General features: G+C 52.3%; 1 protein-coding gene across 1 annotated transcript in view; it reads left to right on the top strand.

The window, feature by feature from the left end:
• The first annotated feature begins 367 nt into the window (after window positions 1-367).
• The window catches only part of C3 (complement C3), a 29,456-nt gene continuing 11,906 nt past the window's right edge, over window positions 368-17,917 (top strand). The window contains exons 1-24 of the mRNA XM_039878521.1: window positions 368-441; window positions 1,218-1,410; window positions 1,897-2,059; window positions 2,164-2,234; window positions 3,654-3,748; window positions 3,838-3,920; window positions 4,005-4,095; window positions 4,349-4,451; window positions 4,569-4,695; window positions 4,927-5,042; window positions 5,126-5,275; window positions 5,695-5,904; window positions 6,027-6,233; window positions 6,583-6,741; window positions 7,112-7,241; window positions 7,487-7,558; window positions 7,714-7,914; window positions 9,854-9,962; window positions 10,190-10,275; window positions 14,070-14,212; window positions 14,301-14,513; window positions 16,649-16,715; window positions 16,814-16,900; window positions 17,549-17,752. Coding sequence (XP_039734455.1) covers window positions 368-441; window positions 1,218-1,410; window positions 1,897-2,059; window positions 2,164-2,234; window positions 3,654-3,748; window positions 3,838-3,920; window positions 4,005-4,095; window positions 4,349-4,451; window positions 4,569-4,695; window positions 4,927-5,042; window positions 5,126-5,275; window positions 5,695-5,904; window positions 6,027-6,233; window positions 6,583-6,741; window positions 7,112-7,241; window positions 7,487-7,558; window positions 7,714-7,914; window positions 9,854-9,962; window positions 10,190-10,275; window positions 14,070-14,212; window positions 14,301-14,513; window positions 16,649-16,715; window positions 16,814-16,900; window positions 17,549-17,752 — 3,154 coding nt within the window. The remainder of the gene's footprint in view (window positions 442-1,217; window positions 1,411-1,896; window positions 2,060-2,163; window positions 2,235-3,653; window positions 3,749-3,837; window positions 3,921-4,004; window positions 4,096-4,348; window positions 4,452-4,568; window positions 4,696-4,926; window positions 5,043-5,125; window positions 5,276-5,694; window positions 5,905-6,026; window positions 6,234-6,582; window positions 6,742-7,111; window positions 7,242-7,486; window positions 7,559-7,713; window positions 7,915-9,853; window positions 9,963-10,189; window positions 10,276-14,069; window positions 14,213-14,300; window positions 14,514-16,648; window positions 16,716-16,813; window positions 16,901-17,548; window positions 17,753-17,917) is intronic.

The raw sequence follows: 17,917 nt of genomic DNA, 5'->3' as shown, positions 1-17,917 counted from the left end.
GGTGGGGGGCTTCCTGGCCCTCAGTGTCCCTCCACTACAAAGTGGGTGTAAGGAGGAAAGGTCCGTGTTTATCAGCGGGCCCTGACCCTGAGGGAGGCCAGGGCTGGGGGCAATTATGCTCATGTGGGAGGAGGGCATGTCCTCAGGTTACTTACCCCAGGACGTGCTGGCCCCAGGGATTGGGAAAAAAACGTACTATTGTGAAATCTGGGGCAGCCCCAGGGTGGGGAGCAGCCGCGGGGAGCCGAGGGCTGGGCTGAGGAGGAGAACCAGGAGCCAGATAAAAGGCAGCCTCTAGCGGGCTCTGCTCACTCCTCCCTGTCCTCTCCCTCCGTCCCTCCGTCCCTCCGTCCCCTGTCCCTGCACCATGGGGCCTGCCTTAGGTCCCAGCCTGCTGCTGCTGCTGCTGACCAGCCTCCCCCTGGCCCTGGGGGATCCCATGTGAGTAGTCACGACCCCACCCCATACAAGGTGACTTCTGAGGTGGAAGTGGGCATTTGTGGGTTCAGGTCCCTGTGGAATTCAGGGTGCGTTTGGGTGTCTGTGAGGGAGGGGTTAGCAGTTTGGGCTGCCTGTGACTCTGGGAGTTTGCAGGCTGGGTGTATGAGGGACTCCTCAGGCATCGTGCGAGGGGGAGACTCAGGCACTGTGTGATGGGGGGCTGGCTGTTTGTGAAGCTGGGAGTCTGTCAGCTCAGGGTGTGAGTGGCACTCAGTGGTTCTGTAGAGGGGTGGGTTTGGACTTTACAAGATTTGGGAGGAGTTTGCGGTTTGAAGACATGGTTTCAGCATTTGTGGAGATGTGGTGTGGGTTTACGTCGGCTTGCGGGGGGTGGATTTGGTTATATTTATAGGCCTGGGGCGCTAGAGGTTTAGGTAGAGGCTTGGGGTATTCAAGGATTTGGGGTTTAAAGGTTTGGGGCATGCGTTTGGGGGCGTATAGTTTGGGAGTCTGAGCTTGGGGTGTCTAAAACTTTAGAGATTAAGAGGGCTTCAGGAGTACATATGTGGGTTCTCCGATTGTGGGTTTGGGAGTCTAGAGACTTGGGGGAGCTGACGGTTCTGGTTTTGAGGTTCAGAGGTTGATGGGACTCAGCTCCTGAGCCGTCGGCCGGTCACTGGATCTCCTCCGGGACCAAGGGCTGGGGCAGAGCGCTGACCCCGGCGAGGGCTGGAATGTGGGGTCCCCCGGGACGACCCCGGGCCCCTCTCCCGCAGGTTCTCGATGATCATGCCCAACGTCCTGCGGCTGGAGAATGACGAGACCGTGCTGTTGGAGGCCCACGACGTGCAAGAGAACGTCCCCGTCACGGTCACCATCCAAGACTTCCCGGCCAAAAAGCAAGTGCTGTCCAGCGAGAACACGTTGCTGACCAAAGCCAACGGCTTCATGGATACGGTCACCGTCAAGGTGGGCGCATTCTGGAGCCAGGCCCTGCGGGCACCCCGCCCCTTCTGAGAGTCTCCCCTCTCTGAGCTTCTCCCCCTCGAGCCCCTCCCCTTCCAGTCCCGGCGTCTCTAAGCCCCTCCCCTTTCGAGGCCCCTCCCCTCGTGAAGAGCCACGCCTTCAGTAAGCTCCTCCCCTTCTGAGCCCCTTCCCCTCTAAGCCCTTTTCTTCCTTCAGAGTCCCTCCCTTCTCTGAGTCTCTGCTCTTTCCTGAGCCCCCCATCCCGTCCTCTGAGACCCCTCTCTAATTCCGCCTTCCCTTGCCCTCTCTGACCACTACCCTCTCTCTTGCCTTTGCCCCCTCTCCGAGTACTCCCCTCTCCCCAACCTCGAGCAAACTGGGTAGCCCAGGAGTGATGGGCAGGTGTGGGCCCAGGTGAAGGCCGAGAGGTTGGGCCGCGGGCAAGGGGCCCTGGAGCAGACCCCTACTTATGTCCTGGTCCATGCCTAGATCCCGGCCAGCAAGGAATTAAGATCAGAGAAGGGGCACAAGTTCGTGACTGTCCTGGCAACCTTCGGGAACACCCCGGTGGAGAAATTGGTGCTGGTCAGCCTTCAAAGCGGTTACCTCTTCATCCAGACGGACAAGACCATCTATACCCCGGACTCCACAGGTAAGGGGGCTGGGGAGTGGCTGGAGAGGACAAGGGCAAGGGCAGGGGACACCGGGAGGGACAGGGCCTCACTGAGCTGTCCCTTTCTCTCCCGCCACGTCCAGTCCTCTACCGTATCTTCACTGTTGACCACAAGCTGCTGCCCGTGGGCCGGACCGTTATCGTCAGCATTGAGGTACCAGCCAGGCGGGGGCCCAGACATGCCCGGGTCAGAGACTTGGGAAGAGACAAAGATAGAGAGACAGGGAAAGAGACACCAGAAAGGCAAAGCGGCAGAGACCCAAAAGCAAAGAAATACATAGAGGCACAGAGAGTCCTGGAGATGCGGGAGGACCCAGGGAGACAGCGTGGAGGGATGCTTGCGCCCAGGGATTCATTCCCGCTCCAGATAAACCCCTGGCTACTGTGACTCTGGACAGGTGGCTCATCTTCCAGAGCCTCAGTTTTCTCATCTGAAGCCTGGGATAATGACGTAATTCCACGTAGTAGTGTGTTCCGCCTGCTGCAGCCAAGGGGCGCCTGTGAGCACCTGACTCAAGGCTCCCACCTGCCGGAGGTGAAAGCCCACATCCTCTCCGCTGCCCACAAGGCCCTGCACGATCTGCCCCGTCCCCTCCGCCCCCTCCCCCTCACTCACTCTGCTCCCGCCACAGGGGTCTCTTGGCTGTTCCTCCACCAGGCCAGGCACGGGGGCCTTCGGTGGCCCTCCCTCTGCCAGAAAACCCTCCTCCTCCAATATCCTCCACTTGCCCTTCCCATCTTCAAGGCTTTGCTCAAATGTTGTTAATGCCCCAATTTACAGCAGGCCTCCCCAGAGCACCCCCCTTTCTACAAATCTTCTTTGCCATCCTGTAAATTGGATTAATTTGTTTGTTAATCGCCCTCTGCGCCAACCTCCACGGAACCTAAATTCCCTACGGGAAGGGTTTTATGTTTTTGTTCAGGGACCTTATCTCCTGAACCCAACAAAGTGCTTGGCATATAGTAGGGCTTAACAAAAACTTACTGGAAGAAGGGATGGGGGGAGGGAGAAAGGAAGGAAGGGAGTGGAATGTCACCAGGAGAGCAGTATCCAGTTACCCCGATTTCCAGGAGAAGCCGGAAACCCATATTTGCATGGGATGTCTCCTGATGTCCGTTGGCAACACTGGCAATAATATGGGTACATGAAATTGCTATTTGTGTAAGTCAAAATGTCAAATGCAGGCACTTACGTGTGGCTTAGCACAAATCAAATGCTCGCTCAGGGTGCGGTGCAAAAGTAGGTAGTGAGTACTAGTTATTATTAATATTCGGGGGGCACCGATACCAATGAGCGCCTGCCTATAGGAACCATGTCTCAAGCCAGTAAAGTAGGGGCTATGTTTTTCTCCTGTTTTTAGAGGTGCACGTTGAGCACAGAGAGGTTAAGTAACTTGCCCAAGGTCACATAGCTTATAGGTAGCAAAGTTGAGATTGGAACAGAGGCTGACTGATTCGGGTCCATGTTTTTAACCACTGCCTCTGTCAAGATGACGCAAAGAGTGTCCAGACGCAGAGAGAAATTTAGCGGCCTGGTCTCTGAAGAGCCACACCTCTCCCTGTCTCCCCACAGACGCCCGAAGGCGTTCCCATCAAGCGGGAACCCCTGTCTTCTCAAAACCAGATTGGCATCTTGCCCTTGTCTTGGAATATTCCGGAGCTGGTCAAGTATGTCAGGAGGGGTGCAGGGCTCCCCTATTCCGGGAGGACAGGGGCGCTGCCCGGCTAGCCTGCTCACCCACCTGCATTCCCCACAGCATGGGGCAGTGGAAGATCCAAGCCTACTATGAAGATTCGCCACAGCAGGTCTTCTCCGCGGAGTTTGAGGTGAAGGAGTATGGTAAGAGGAGTGGGGAGCCAGGGCGGGGGGGCCCCCCACACTGGACCCCACACCGGCCCCCAACCAGCGCCATCTCTCCTTCAGTGCTGCCCAGTTTTGAGGTCCAAGTGGAGCCTGAAGAGAAATTCTACTACATCGATGACCCAAAGGGCCTGGAGGTCACCATCACGGCCAGGTGAGGGGAGAAGGGTGGGGCGAGATGAGAGGTCAGTTGAGGGCCAGGTGAGGGGCCAGGCGAGGGACCAAGGGAGGGGTCAGATGGGGACCAGGTGAGGGGCTAGGCGAAGGCCAGGTGAAGGACCAGGTGAGCACTAGGTCAGGGTGAGACGAGGGGCCGGGGGCTCCGGGTCCTCACATGGCCAGTGGAAGTTTGGGGATACACTCAGATTTTCCACGGGGGAGAATCTGAGCCTCTCCTCACCGCACAGGTTCTTGTATGGGAAGAATGTGGATGGAACGGCCTTTGTCATCTTTGGGATCCAGGACGGTGACCAGAGGATTTCGCTGCCCCAGTCCCTCACCCGCGTTGTGGTACTTGCCAGAGGCCTCCCTGAGCCTCCTCCACTCTGAAGGCCTCCTTCTCCCTCTCTGAGTCCCCTCCCCACCAGAACCCCTCCCCCTGGCTGAGACTCTCGTTTCCTCCCCCAGTTAGAGGAAGGCACGGGGGAGGCCACGCTGAGCCGAGAGGTGCTTCTGGACGGGGTGCAGCTCTCCAGAGACAATGACCTGGTGGGCAAGTCCTTGTACGTGTCCGTCACCGTCATCCTACACTCAGGTGAGGCCTGCCCTGAGGGCAGAGGCCCAGTGCCACCACATGGTCCAGTCTGTGGGGGAACAACCAGTCTAAAGGAGGGGGCCCAGAATGAAGGTGGGGTTCGGTCTGACGGGAAAGGCGCAGACGAAGGGGGAGACCCAGTCTGAGGAGGGAGGCCCAGCATGAAGGCAGGGTCCAGCCTGAGGGGCGGCCCTAGAGCCTGCCCTCATGGCTGCTCCCTGCCCCCCGAAGGCAGCGACATGGTGGAGGCGGAACGCTCTGGGATCCCCATCGTGACTTCCCCCTACCAGATCCACTTCACCAAGACCTCCAGGTTCTTCAAGCCTGCCATGCCCTTCGACCTCATGGTGAGACACCCCTTACTCTGCTCCTGAGCTCTGGCCACCCTCTGGGTCTACTGAACCCCCTTCACCTGCCCCTGCACCCACAGGTGTTCGTCACGAACCCGGACGGCTCCCCGGCCAGCCGCGTCCCTGTGGCAACTCAGGACTCCCTGGACGTGCAGTCCCTGACCCAGGATGACGGTGTGGCCAAGTTAATCATTAACACACACAAAGACCGGAAGCCGCTGGACATCACCGTGAGTCTGCACCTGCCATGGGACCTCACACCGGGAAACCGGGGGACTTTATTTGTACAGTGAGGTCCTGACCTTTCTACAAAGGGATCCTGTCCTGTGCATAGTGGGGTCCTTCATTCTCATACAGGGGCCTCGCCATTCACATAGAGGTGTTTCATTTGCATAGAGGGGTTCTTGTCCACACGAGGGGGTACTGCCATCTGCATATATGTCTTATAAGGACCCTGTGATGACATTGGACCCACCTGAATAATCCAAAATAGTCTCCCCGTCTCCAGATCCTTAACTCAATCCCATCTGCAAAGTCCCTCTTGTCACGTAAGGTCCCATATTCCCAGGTTCCAGGGATTAGGATGGGGACATCTTGTGGGCGGGGGGGGGCCGTGGCGGGCAACATGCATCCCTCTCTCCCCGCCCAGGTACGCACCATGAAGGAGGGCATTCCGGAGGCACGACAGGCCACCAACACCATGCAGGCCCTGCCCTACAACACCATGGGCAACTCCAACAACTTCCTGCATCTGTCCGTGCCCCGCGTGGAGCTGAAGCCAGGGGACACGCTCAACGTCAACTTCCACCTGCGAACGGACCCCGGCCTGGATGCCAAGATTGGCTACTACACCTACCTGGTCTGTGGCTTCCTGGAACCCCCAGGCCCCCCTCCTCTCAAGCTTCCCAGCACCCTCAGAGCCCTCATCCTGCATCCCTCACCTCCCTCCACACCCCCGACCCTGATGCTGCCAGCTCCCAGATCATGAACAAGGGGAAGGTGTTGAAGGTGGGACGCCAGAAGCGAGATGCTGGCCAGACCCTGGTGGTGCTGCCTCTGACCATCACCACGGACTTCATTCCTTCCTTCCGCCTGGTGGCCTATTACACAATGATGGGCACCAACGGCCAGAGGGAGGTGGTGGCCGATTCCGTGTGGGTGGACGTCAAGGACATGTGTGTGGGCACGGTGAGCGTCCCTGGGTCTCGCTGTGTCCATCTCAGGACTCTTTCTCTGTCTCCGCCTCTCTCCAAGCTTTCGAAGCCGTTTCTCTGCGTCGCTCGCAGAGCTCCTGTGTCTTCCCCTTCTCCTTCCCGTCTTCTCTCTCCGTTTTGGTCTCAGTACCTCCCTCGCTCCCAGGCCTCTCCCCTCCCTTGACTTTCTGCTCGATGCTGTTTCCACGCTTCTCCTTCTTCCCTCCCTGCCGCCGCCTTTCTCTCCTTCCAGACCAGCCCAGGACGCCCTCTGTCCTTGGCTGACCAAGGCTGGGGTCTCCCGGGACTGACTTCTCCCTCTCCCCCCTCCCCCCTCCCCACAGTTGGTGGTAAAAAGTGGCAGGAAGGAAGGAAAGCCCCATGTACCTGGACAGCAGATGGCCCTCAGGATCGAGGGCAACCAGGGGGCCCGGGTGGGGCTGGTGGCCGTGGACAAAGGCGTGTTCGTGCTGAATAAGAAGAACAAGTTGACTCAGAGTAAGGTGCGCCCCCATGTCGCTGAGGTGGTGAGAGGTGGCGGAGGCAACGGGGTGGCAGCGGGTGCAGGGATGGCACTGGGGAGCATCGACCACGTGGGGTCGGGTGGGAGTTGAGCGCAGAGGCCACGTGGGGTCGGATGGGAGTGGAGCGCAGAGGACACAGGCGTGGGCATGGGTTGAAGTTCAGGCTACAGATGGAAACGTGGACGGACAGGGTCCAGGCTGGAGGTGGTCGTGGCAATGGGCACGGGCTTGGGTCCAGCAACTGTGCACTCCGGATGGCCCACTGTGGACAGCCTGGGGTGCGCTGGCGAGTTGCCGCAGGCGCCGCGGGACTGGCGTCAGCCGGCCTTGACCACCCCGCGCCCTGCAGATCTGGGACATGGTGGAGAAGGCGGACATAGGCTGCACGCCAGGCAGCGGGAAGGACTATGCGGGTGTCTTCAAGGACGCGGGGCTGGCCTTCCAGACGAACAAAGGCCTGATGACTGACCAGAGGGCAGGTGAGGAGGGGGCCAGCAGACGTCCGGGGTGGGGCTGCGCTTCCACCTCCCAGATGGCATCAGGGCGCCCTGGGTTCAAGTCCTGCCCCCACCACTATCGAGCAAATCACTCTCCTCTCCGAGCCTCAGTTTCCCCTGTTAAATCGGAGGGCTAACGCTCCGGCCCAGCGGCCGCTGCGGGCAGTGAACGAAGGGCATGCAGTAGGTGCTTAATCCGTCTCATTCCCGGTCCACCTGCCCCTCAGATGCCGAGTGCCCGAAGCCCGCCGTCCGGCGACGCCGCTCGGTGCAGCTCATGGAGAAGCGGAAGGACAAAGGTGGGCGCCCCCGCCCTCGAACCTCGTCCGTCCCGGACCCCAGCCAAAGCAGCGGGAGGGGAAGGGCTGGGTTTGGGGGGGCTCTCCCCGCGGATGTGTGCTGCTTCGGCCCCCCGCGCCCCGCCGAGGGCGTGACCGGCTCTGCGCCCCCACAGCGGGCGAGTACAAGGACAAGGAGCTGCGCAGGTGCTGTGAGGACGGCATGCGGGACAACCCCATGAAGTTCCCGTGCCAGCGCCGGGCGCAGTTCATCCTGCAAGGCCAGGCCTGCGTGGCCGCCTTCCTCGACTGCTGCGAGCACATCACCCGCCTGCGGCTCCAGCTCAGCCGCGACGACACCCTGGATCTGGCCAGGAGTAAGTCCCCGGCGGCGGGGGCGCGGGACCCCCGAGTCTGTGTGTGGCGGGGTGGGGGCGGGGCTCCCTGTCATTGGGGACTGGAAATTGAGAGAAACTATGTCATCAGTCGCAGGATGAAAAGTCACAGAAAAGAATGCTTTTGCTTAAAAACTAAGGAAACTTTCACAGTGGCAAAACAACACACACACACATACACACACACACACACACACACACACAAATCATCTTTATTTCTCTTTAAACATTCTCCACTTACAGAAAAACTGTCGTGCAGATTGAGAACCGTTTTCCCCTTGAACTGTTTGGTGCCCTGACTCCTAAACAGCTTAGTGTGGATTTTCTGGAAACAGAGATATTCTCCTAAAAACCACAGCGCAGTCATCGGAATTAGGATGTCAGCGTTGAGTCATTCTCGCTGTCTAATCCACAGCCCTCGCTCAAGTTTTCCCACTTTTTTTGTTGTTGTTGTTTCTTTGGTTTTTTGTTCGTTTGTTTCAGGTTTTAGTACTTGATAGGAAAAGGATCCAGCTCAGAATCACACATGGCATTTGTGTGTCCTGTGTCCTCCCTGCATCTGTCCGACCCCTGGTAGCTCCTCAGTCTTCCTATGACTTTCGCGTTCTTGACATATAAGAACATACAGGCCGGGCGTTTTGAGGGTTGTCTGGCAACTCGGGTCTGACGGTTCTTCATGATCGCATTTAGGTTTTGCGTTTTGGCAGGATTGTCGCAGTAGACAGGTTGTGTCCTCCTTGGTGCTTCACATCAGGAGGCACGTGACACTGTTTTGTCCCATTATCAGGGATGGGAGGCTTGGTCCCTTGATTAAGCTGGTGTCTGCCACCCATTGTAGAGTTCCTTTTTTAAACTTCTTTTAAAATTTAAGTCAAGATGATTTCCCCAAAGATCAATTTTCACTTAGCCTGTAACATAAGTTATGGATGGACGCCTTATATGGTAACACACAAGTGTGCTTTTTGGAGGAGCGGAGGCAGACTTAGAAATAAGTAGCCACCTCTCAAGGATAGCTGTTGCCAAAGTGGACAAATATTTCTCGGTCCTTCCAGCTGGAAAGCTAGCAGCACCCCCTTCACCCCCACCCAGCCTCAAAAGATGCAAAGATTCCCAACACACGTGAGCAAAGGACTTTAATCGCTTTGCAAATGATAATGACTAGGCATGTTGCTTTCTACTCCAGTGACATAGAGACCATTACAAAGAGGAGACAGGGCTACTGAGGAAGTCAGACAAGACAGTGGGCTGCTGGGACACTGTTTTCAGTACTGTGTATTTTGTCCCACCAGTTGGCGGTGAGACAGAGGGTTGCTGTGACGTCGGCACCCCGAAGGTGCTTTGATGGGTTACTCCGGAGCACGAGTAGGTTCGGGCATCCCACCCACTTAGATGTCAGACCCAAAGCCAGGTTAGAATCTGCCATCGTTTGTGTGGAGAGCACAGCCCGGCTGAACCCTCTTCAAGCCCAGGCTTGTTCAGCTGCTGATGGTGTCTAGCTGGCCGTCAAGGCCACCACCTCCTCAGGGTCTCTAACGAGTTGGGAACCTCTCTGCTTACCCGGCTGCTCTTAGGACCCCCGTAACCTCAGACACAGCAGGCACAGGGCCACGAGGCCGCGATGCCTTTACAGGCTCACAAAATGCTTTCATTTCTTTGAAAACCAGAGCGGGGGAAATGGATGTTACCCAGCCTGGATTATTTTTTCCTTTATACCGGCACAGTTGTAAAATAGGGCTTTGAATGTTTTTGTGGAGGCAAGAGCCCTGAAAGACAAACATGCCTGGGCCCCCCAAAAGTCATCACATGGTCATGGGCATGTTTAACTGCTAGGAGCCCCTCCAGGCCTGTCGAGGTGAGTGTCTAAGGGAACTGCAGGGGAAGAAGGTCTGTTCTAGACCCAGATCGCTTCCCACCTTCCCAGGTGACCTGGATGAGGACGTCATTCCAGAAGAAGACATCATTTCCCGAAGCCAGTTCCCTGAGAGCTGGCTGTGGACCATCGAGGAGTTAAAAGACCCAGAGAAAAATGGGTGAGGCTGGGATGACACCCCCCCATTCAAGCCACCCCCGAGCCAGTTCCTACTGACACCCAGACAAGACCATGTAATTTGCATGCACCCATCCCTCTTTTCGGAATACCGTGGAACCCCATAACCCAGAGTTGGGCTCCTCCACGTGCCCACCCTTCTCCCCCCAAGTCTGTCTCTTGGGCCCCCTCAAACCTGTTGTCCCGCACCCCCACGTCTACTCCATCCAGAATCTCCTCGAAGACCATGAACGTGTTTTTGAAGGACTCCATCACCACCTGGGAGATTCTGGCGGTGAGCTTGTCCAACAAGAAAGGTGAGACGTGGTGGCCCCGCCCACAGGAGGCAGGATCCCAGAGCCCCTGGGCATTTTCCCTGCCCAAACAGACCCTCTGTTTCTCTGGTGACTGACATTCTGTCCCCTGGTGATATAGTCAGTGCTTTTTACTCTTTAAATTGATTTTATTTTTAGAGTAGTTTTAGTTTCACAGAAAAATCGAGCAGAAAATACAGAGGTTTCCTGTGTACCCCCTGCCTCCCCGCGCACAGCCTCCCCCACTGTCAACATCCCCCACAAGAGTGTGCATTTGTTACAGTCAGTGAACTTACACCGACACATCACCATCGCCCCAAGTTCATAGCTGACATCAGGACTCACTCTCGATGTTGTACATTCTGTGGATTCGGACAAACGCACCATGACACGTTCACCATTGTAGTATCATACAGAATAATTTGCAACCGTATAAAACCTTTAGAGAGCTGATGTCGACACAATAGTGGGTAAAGCAATTAAGAAAAGATAAAAGAGGAAGCAAGATGAAACGGGGGATTGAAACACGGGTGGTCAGATTGTGAAATGTGGCAAGGTGTATGTGTCCCCTCGCCTCCGACCAGACCTGAGGAGGACAAGCTAAATGTGGGTGGCTTTTAGGGAGGGCTGGGAGTTGGATGAGGAAGGGGAGGCACTGACTTGGAGTGCACATTGAAGTGGGTGCCGAAAATGTCAGTCATCAAGGTAAATAATATTTTAGGGCAATAGTTTTTAAAAAATCAAAGCGAATGCAAAAAAAAAAAAATCCAAATTTTAAATAGAGACCAGAGCCATGCCGACCCATACTGGAATTCGAGGCAAGAGGAAAGCTGTGTTTATATACATTTTAAAGGTTAATTTTGTCCCAGAGCATTAAATTTGTCAAAGAGCTGGTGTATCACAACTCACAACTTTAAGTGTAAATAATTTATTCATACCCAAGCCAGAATGTATTATACTCTATCAACATTTTGTTTTATTATTATTTATGATAAATTATATTTTATTATCATTTTACTTTCCCGGCTTTGAGATTTCCAAGATTTGCTTATCTTGTTTTTAGTGGAAGGAATCGAAATTGGCAGTTTCATTGAGCAAGGGATGATCTCGAGTGACGTCACATACACAGGGGCGCATAGTTTTCCTTTGGTCTGAGACGTAGCACAGCTCGTCATGGTTTTAGTGGGTGGCCCTTATCCCCATTCCAAGGCAGAGCCTCTTCCTATTTACCTGTTGTAAATTTTCATTAGCAAAAAAATTCTTGCAGCTTGGAGAAAAAGAGTTGAAAGCCTCTGGTTAGATCTTGCCTCTCAAAGCCTGTTCCCTTGACCAGTAGCAGTCTGTTAAAGTAGCTTTACCTGCGAGTTCGTTAGAAATTCAGAACCGAGGACACCCCCTCCTGACCCACTGAATCACAGCCTGCCCTTTAACGCGACCCCCAGAATGTTTCCACGTTCCCCGAGGGACCATGTAATTTGCGGGCGTCTGTCCCGCACCAGCGTCTCCGGCCTCGGCCGACGTCCTTCCAGGCTGTGCCCCTCGACGGTAGGGCGCTTCCCCGTGCAGTGCAGGGTACTGAGCAGCCCTCATGGCCTCTACCCGCTAGATGCCAGGAGCACCTGCCGTCCCCAGTTGCGACGTCCAAAAATGTCCCCAGACCTTGCCAAACATCCCCTGGAGGACAGAATCCCAAGCAGCCTTTGGCTTTAGATTCTGCTCTCTGTGTCCTTCTAACATGTTCCCACCGTCACTGTCTTGCCAGGCACTGTTTCAGCTCTCTACATATTATCACGTTTAATGCTTACGACAACCTTATGAGGCTGCTACTGTTTCCTCCTACAAATGAGGACACTGAAGCCGGAGAAGGGAGGTGACTTGCCCCCAGTCACCCTTTCAGAAATCCCATTGCAGAGCTTCAGAATCAATATTTAGTGTCGTAACCAGAGGAACTTGGAAATCTTAGACTCCTGAGCTATAGAAACTGAAGAGTCAGTTAAAAGCAGGGAGCTTCCTGATTCTAAGTGCCTGGCTTCTCCCATGTCCTCCCTGGGCAGCTGTGTGGCCTTAAGCAAGTCACTCAACCTCTCTGTGCTTGTCCATAAACCGGGCGTGATAGATGTAGTACCTACTCAAAGCGTTGGCAGGGTCGCTATGAGTTTATATGCGTAAAGCCCTTATAATAGTGCCTGGCACGTTACAAATGCTCATTGAGTCTGAGCCGGTATCAGAGTTGAAAGTCATTCCTTTTTCCGTTCTTTTCCCATCTCATTCAAAGAGAAAGCTAAGTCCAGTGCAAGGACGCCTTTACCTCCTCTCCAATTCTTGTTTCGCCTTTTTTTTTGTTTTGTTTCGTTTTTGTTTTAACCAATAGAGAGCAAATGCTCTAGCTTCCTGCAGGCGATGCGGACGAGCTGGTGGTTTAACAAACCCGTTTTGCTGTCCTCGAGGTCAACTCCTACTTATGTCTCAAGAAGCTGCTTTCTCACGTACAGCAGCGATATCAAATTAATTCTGAGTTTAAAAAAAAAAAAAGTGAAAACAAATAATAGGTAAGAAATAGTTCCAGTGACTATAGCAGACACCCCGAGAGCAACGAGTAAATGTAGGTTGGAAAATAAGGATTTCGTTCAAGCTTCTGATTATAATTTTTCTTTTGCCATTGAAGATTGAGAAAAAAAAAATTCTTAGTGGATTTATTAGTGTAAGATTATTTTTAATGTGATAGTGTTTTACAAATTTCGCTTGCATGAGCACTTTGCTAAAATTTGATCTGATAGCTGTAGCTGTTGTATCGTGGTAACTACTGCGTTTGACATCATTTTCACTCAGCGTGGGTCAAGGCTGTCCAGCAGAAATAGAGTGTGAGCCATACGCGTCATTTCAAATTTCCTGGTAGCCTCACGAAAGAGGAGTGGGTGAAATTGATTTCGAGAACATATTTTATTTCACCCAAATTTATTCAAAATAGTATTGTTTTCACATTTTGTAAAAATCTGCAAGACCACTATCACACCAATAGTAATGAATCCGTTAACATTTAAGAATAATCTATTAGGGTCTCAACATTTGTAATGATTTCTTTTACTTCTATATGTGCTAAGCCTTCGAAATCTAGCATGTATTTTATGCTTATAGGGTATCTTGATTAAGATGTGAGCTTTTCGTTAGAAATACATCGATCTAGATTTCAGGATTCATAGAATTTACAGCTGAAAAAAGTCGATTGGCACACTCGTGTTATTCCAAGCATACTTTAAAAAGTTTTCCAATTACCAAATTAAGCATTGTTTTTAAAATCGAGATATAATTTACATCCTGTATAAGTACGATTTCAGTGGGTTTTTTTTTTTAAGTATATTCACAGGCGTCAGTTTTGAAGTTTAAATCCGAGTTAACTAAAATGAAATAAAAGTCGAAATCCAGTTCCCACTCCAGCTAGCCACATTTCAAGTGCCCAAGCCCACATGGGGCTTGGGGCTACCATTTTAGGGAGTGCAGATATGAACCTTTCAGTCAGCAGCTGGCCTGCTTTCCTCCTTCACGTTCATCTATGAGTAAAATTACAAAGAAAATGGAAACCACCGAACCGTGGCAACCACCACCTGTAATTTACCACCAGTAACATGGCTTAATCTACGGGCTTCTGCAAAGACAGGCTGAGGTCTGGACAGCTCCCGTGGTCAGGGTTAAGCCCTGAGACCCTGGAAGGGGCAGGAACTTGGAGCCGAACTTGGACCCTATCCAACCTGCCCACCCCCTACCCTCAACACTCCCATTGTTTCCCCCCCACCGGGCAGGGATCTGTGTGGCCGACCCCTATGAAGTCACAGTGGTACAAGATTTCTTCATCGACCTGCGACTGCCCTACTCTGTCGTGCGCAACGAGCAGGTGGAGATCCGAGCTGTCCTCTACAACTACCATGAGACGAAAAAGCTCAAGGTGGGTCCTGGGGGCAGCACAGACGTGGAGAGGGGCTTGGAGAGGGCGCCATGGCACCTGCCCTGACCTGAGACTCTCTCCCCATCAGGTGAGGGTGGAACTCCTCTACAACCCAGCCTTCTGCAGCCTGGCCACTGCCAAGAAGCGTCACCAGCAGGTTTTGACCATCAATCCCACATCCTCCTTGGCCGTGCCTTTCGTCCTCGTGCCCCTGAAGATCGGCCTGCAGGAGGTGGAGGTCAAGGCCACCGTCTTTGACTTCCTCCTCACCGATGGTGTCAAGAAGACTCTGAGGGTCGTGGTGAGTCTTTAGGGTACCTGCTTCCTGTCGTCCTTCAGGAAAGACTGCTCTTCCCCTCATGCTGTCTTCCCGGCTTGACGACCCAGGCTCTGAGACACTAGGAATGTCCAATGTCCAGCTCAGGCAGCTTAAGGGCCCTCAAAGTTCAAAAGCAGGGCCACAGTTAGTGTGAGTCAAGTGAGACATTCTCCTGGGCATGAAATTTTAAGGGGGTGCCCCAGACCTCGGGAATAAAAGTCAATAATATATATTTATTTAAATATATTTTAACATCAAATATAATATCTTGTAAGATATTTCAGTATAGGAGTTTTCTTTTGACTTTAAAAATCTTGGGAAAACAAGTTTCAAAGACCAGATTTTATAAAGTAATAACATATGATGCGAGAACATGGAAAAGTTCTATTTTTACCCTTAAAATATATGTTAACAGTGATATTTCTACTCTTTCTCACAGTGTGGAGAACTTTCAAATATAATAGAATCATCAATAAAAAGGCTTTTATTATCTTTTATTAATATTTTAAAGCAAAATGCGAAATCATAAACAAGACCACTAATATTTGAATGTAATAGTTTAAGAAATCAAAATTAATGCTTAAAAAATCTGTGATGAACAAGACATCAAAATTTTAAATAGAGATGGGATCTAAGAGTGTCCAGCCAGGCAATATTGGAGCCTGAAACAAAAGGAAAAATGAGTGCCCCGCAGACCTGCCTCTGTATTTTTTATGGTTAATTTCCCTCCAAATTGATAAAGCGGTTGAAAAAAATCTTGAAACACTATAAGGAAATGTGTTAAAACTGCCAGTGTGGTTTTATGTTGAAATGTTTCATTTATACCCACACCAGAATTTATTAAACAGTTTCACTCCTGGCTTTAATGAAAACACACCCATATTTTTTTCAACTACTTAATGTTCGAGAATAACATCGCCATGAAAAATAAATTGAAATATCGATATAGGGCACACATATTTTCTTTCACCTCGGGTGGGAAGAAAATGCAGTGGGGTGCCAGAGCCTTCGTGGCCAGCTGCGCCCGTGTCTTCCCAATCCCGCACTTACTGACACCGGCAGCCTGAAACCCGTCAAGGTGAGGACATTTACATCGAGGAAATTGGCAGCGCTCTAAGTCAGGATTGTTTTCTTCCCGGGGAGCTGGATGCTAGATATTTACGAGCACACCATGGGAGGAAACCCAGTCTGCAAAGGAAAATCTGGGCATTGTTACCAGGTGAAAGGAGAGTGGATTCTGGGAAGGCAAAAACAGCCCCTGTCCACGAGAAAGATTTACCTGAAGACATGGGAGAGCTGGAGTTGGGCCTTTGGTATTACGATAGCTCCTGATTTAATGGAGCACTTACTGTGTGCTGGACACTGTGCCAAGTACTCGTGCACAATGTTTTATTTTACTCTATCATTTACTTTTTTATTATTTTACTTTGTGGATTTATTATTTTAATCATTTATTTTAAAAATCGACTTTTAAAATGTAATTTCATTTTTTTACGTATTTTCTTTTTCTTTCCTATTTATTTTGTTATTTTACTTCATTTGTTATTTCTATTTTTAAATTTTACTTTATAATTTAATTTTCTAAAATCTATTTCATTTTTATTTTGTTTAACCTACTGAGAGGCACAGAATTGAAAACAGACTCTGGACCCAGACTACCAGGTTCAAAGCCCAGTTCTGTACTACTGGCTGTGTGACTCTGGGCAAGTTACTTTCCCTCTCTGTTCTCCAGTTTCCTCAACCTGAAAATGAGAGCGATAATAGTGATACCCACCTCGCTGGGTTGTTGTGAGTATTAAATGAGTTAACCTGAGTAAAGAAAACTTCTAGGGACATGAGAAGATTTCTAAAGGCTTCGTTACTTCATTATTATTAATCTATAATTTTGTCATTGATTTGCACAGTGATATGCGGTAGATGTTTGTATTGCCTCCTTATAAGGAAGGAAGCTGAGGCACAGAGAGGTTAAGTACCTGGCTCCCAGTCACACAGCTAAGACTGGGCAGATGCCATCAGGTCTACACTACAGTAATCCCCAGAGCAGTGCCCTGCTGACCAGCTGTCTGTCCGTCTGTCCTTTTATTCACTCATCTTCTTCTTTTCTCAACACCGTCCAGCCAGAAGGAATCAGAATCAACAAAACTGTGGCCGTTCACACACTGGACCCACAAAACCTGGGCCAGAGTGAGTCAGCCGCAGGAGAGGCGCGAGGCCGGGTGGCGATGGGGGAGGGGGTGGCAGGAGGGGGCCGGTGCCATGGGTGTCTCCCATTCGACCGACAGATGGCGTGCAGCGAGAGGAGGTCCATGCTGCAGACCTCAGCGACCAAGTCCCAGACACGGAGTCGGAGACCAAGATCCTCATTCAGGGTGAGATGCCCTTGGGCCAGCCCCACGGGGCCTGGGAAGGTGTCAGGTGACCCCCCAAGAAGGAGGCCAGTTCCATCTAATTCTGGGAATACTTAACCATGGTGCCTCTCTCCTTCGCTTCAGCTAGAATAGTCTCTCCTTGATCTGTTGGTACACGGCTCCAGGTAGTATTCAGTTCAGCAAATAGCTTTACTGATAAGGAAATTTAAATGAGAAGCAATAGAGTTCAAGAGCAGAAATTCTGGAACTAATTGCCCAGGACGGAGGGCTGGGGGAGACAGGGCAGGAAGGAGCTGGAAAGGCGCCTTTCACCTGTGAGCTGTAAGGTTTGGGGGAGACACTTGGTTTCCTCATCTGTGACGAAGGTGAATCCGTGGGATCTGTATCTAAAGACTGTTGGGAGGATCAGATGAGGTGCCATACAGTGTTCTCTCGGAACAGAGCTTGGCAGATAGCTTCAAGCATTATATAAGTATTCATGACATTGTTCCTGGAATTATTTTACCACTGGTAAAACAAGAGGGCCCAGCTGTCCCTGACTCTTTGGCCCTGGCTGGTGAGAGCCTGGGAACACTGTGGGCAGCTCCGACCCTCCTCACCCCGTGGCGGGTCTCCTTGCTTGAGCACCGTCCTTTCCCTTGGCTGCAGGGACCCCAGTGGCCCAGATGACAGAGGACGCCATCGATGGCGAGCGGCTGAAGCACCTCATTGTGACGCCCTCGGGCTGCGGGGAGCAGAACATGATCGGCATGACCCCCACGGTCATCGCGGTGCACTATCTGGACCAGACGGAGCAGTGGGGCAAGTTCGGCCTCGGGAAGCGGCAGGAGGCCCTGCAGCTCATCGAGAAGGGTGCGTCCCCCGCCCCTTCCGGAAAAGCCCCTCTGAGCCCCTCTCTGAGCTCTCTCCTCCCCTGAGACCGCACCCCCTCTCAAGGTCCTACCCCTCCTCTCGGGCCTCCTGCTCTCCCCTCTTTGAGACCTTGGCCCCTCACCCATTGGATCCCCTCTCTAGGCT

Source organism: Pteropus medius, unplaced genomic scaffold, assembly GCF_902729225.1.
Source record: "Pteropus medius unplaced genomic scaffold, Ma_sr-lr_union100, whole genome shotgun sequence".
NCBI lineage: Eukaryota > Metazoa > Chordata > Mammalia > Chiroptera > Pteropodidae > Pteropus > Pteropus medius.
Note: the sequence above shows the minus strand (reverse complement) of the source record. Positions and strands in the feature narration are given on the sequence as shown.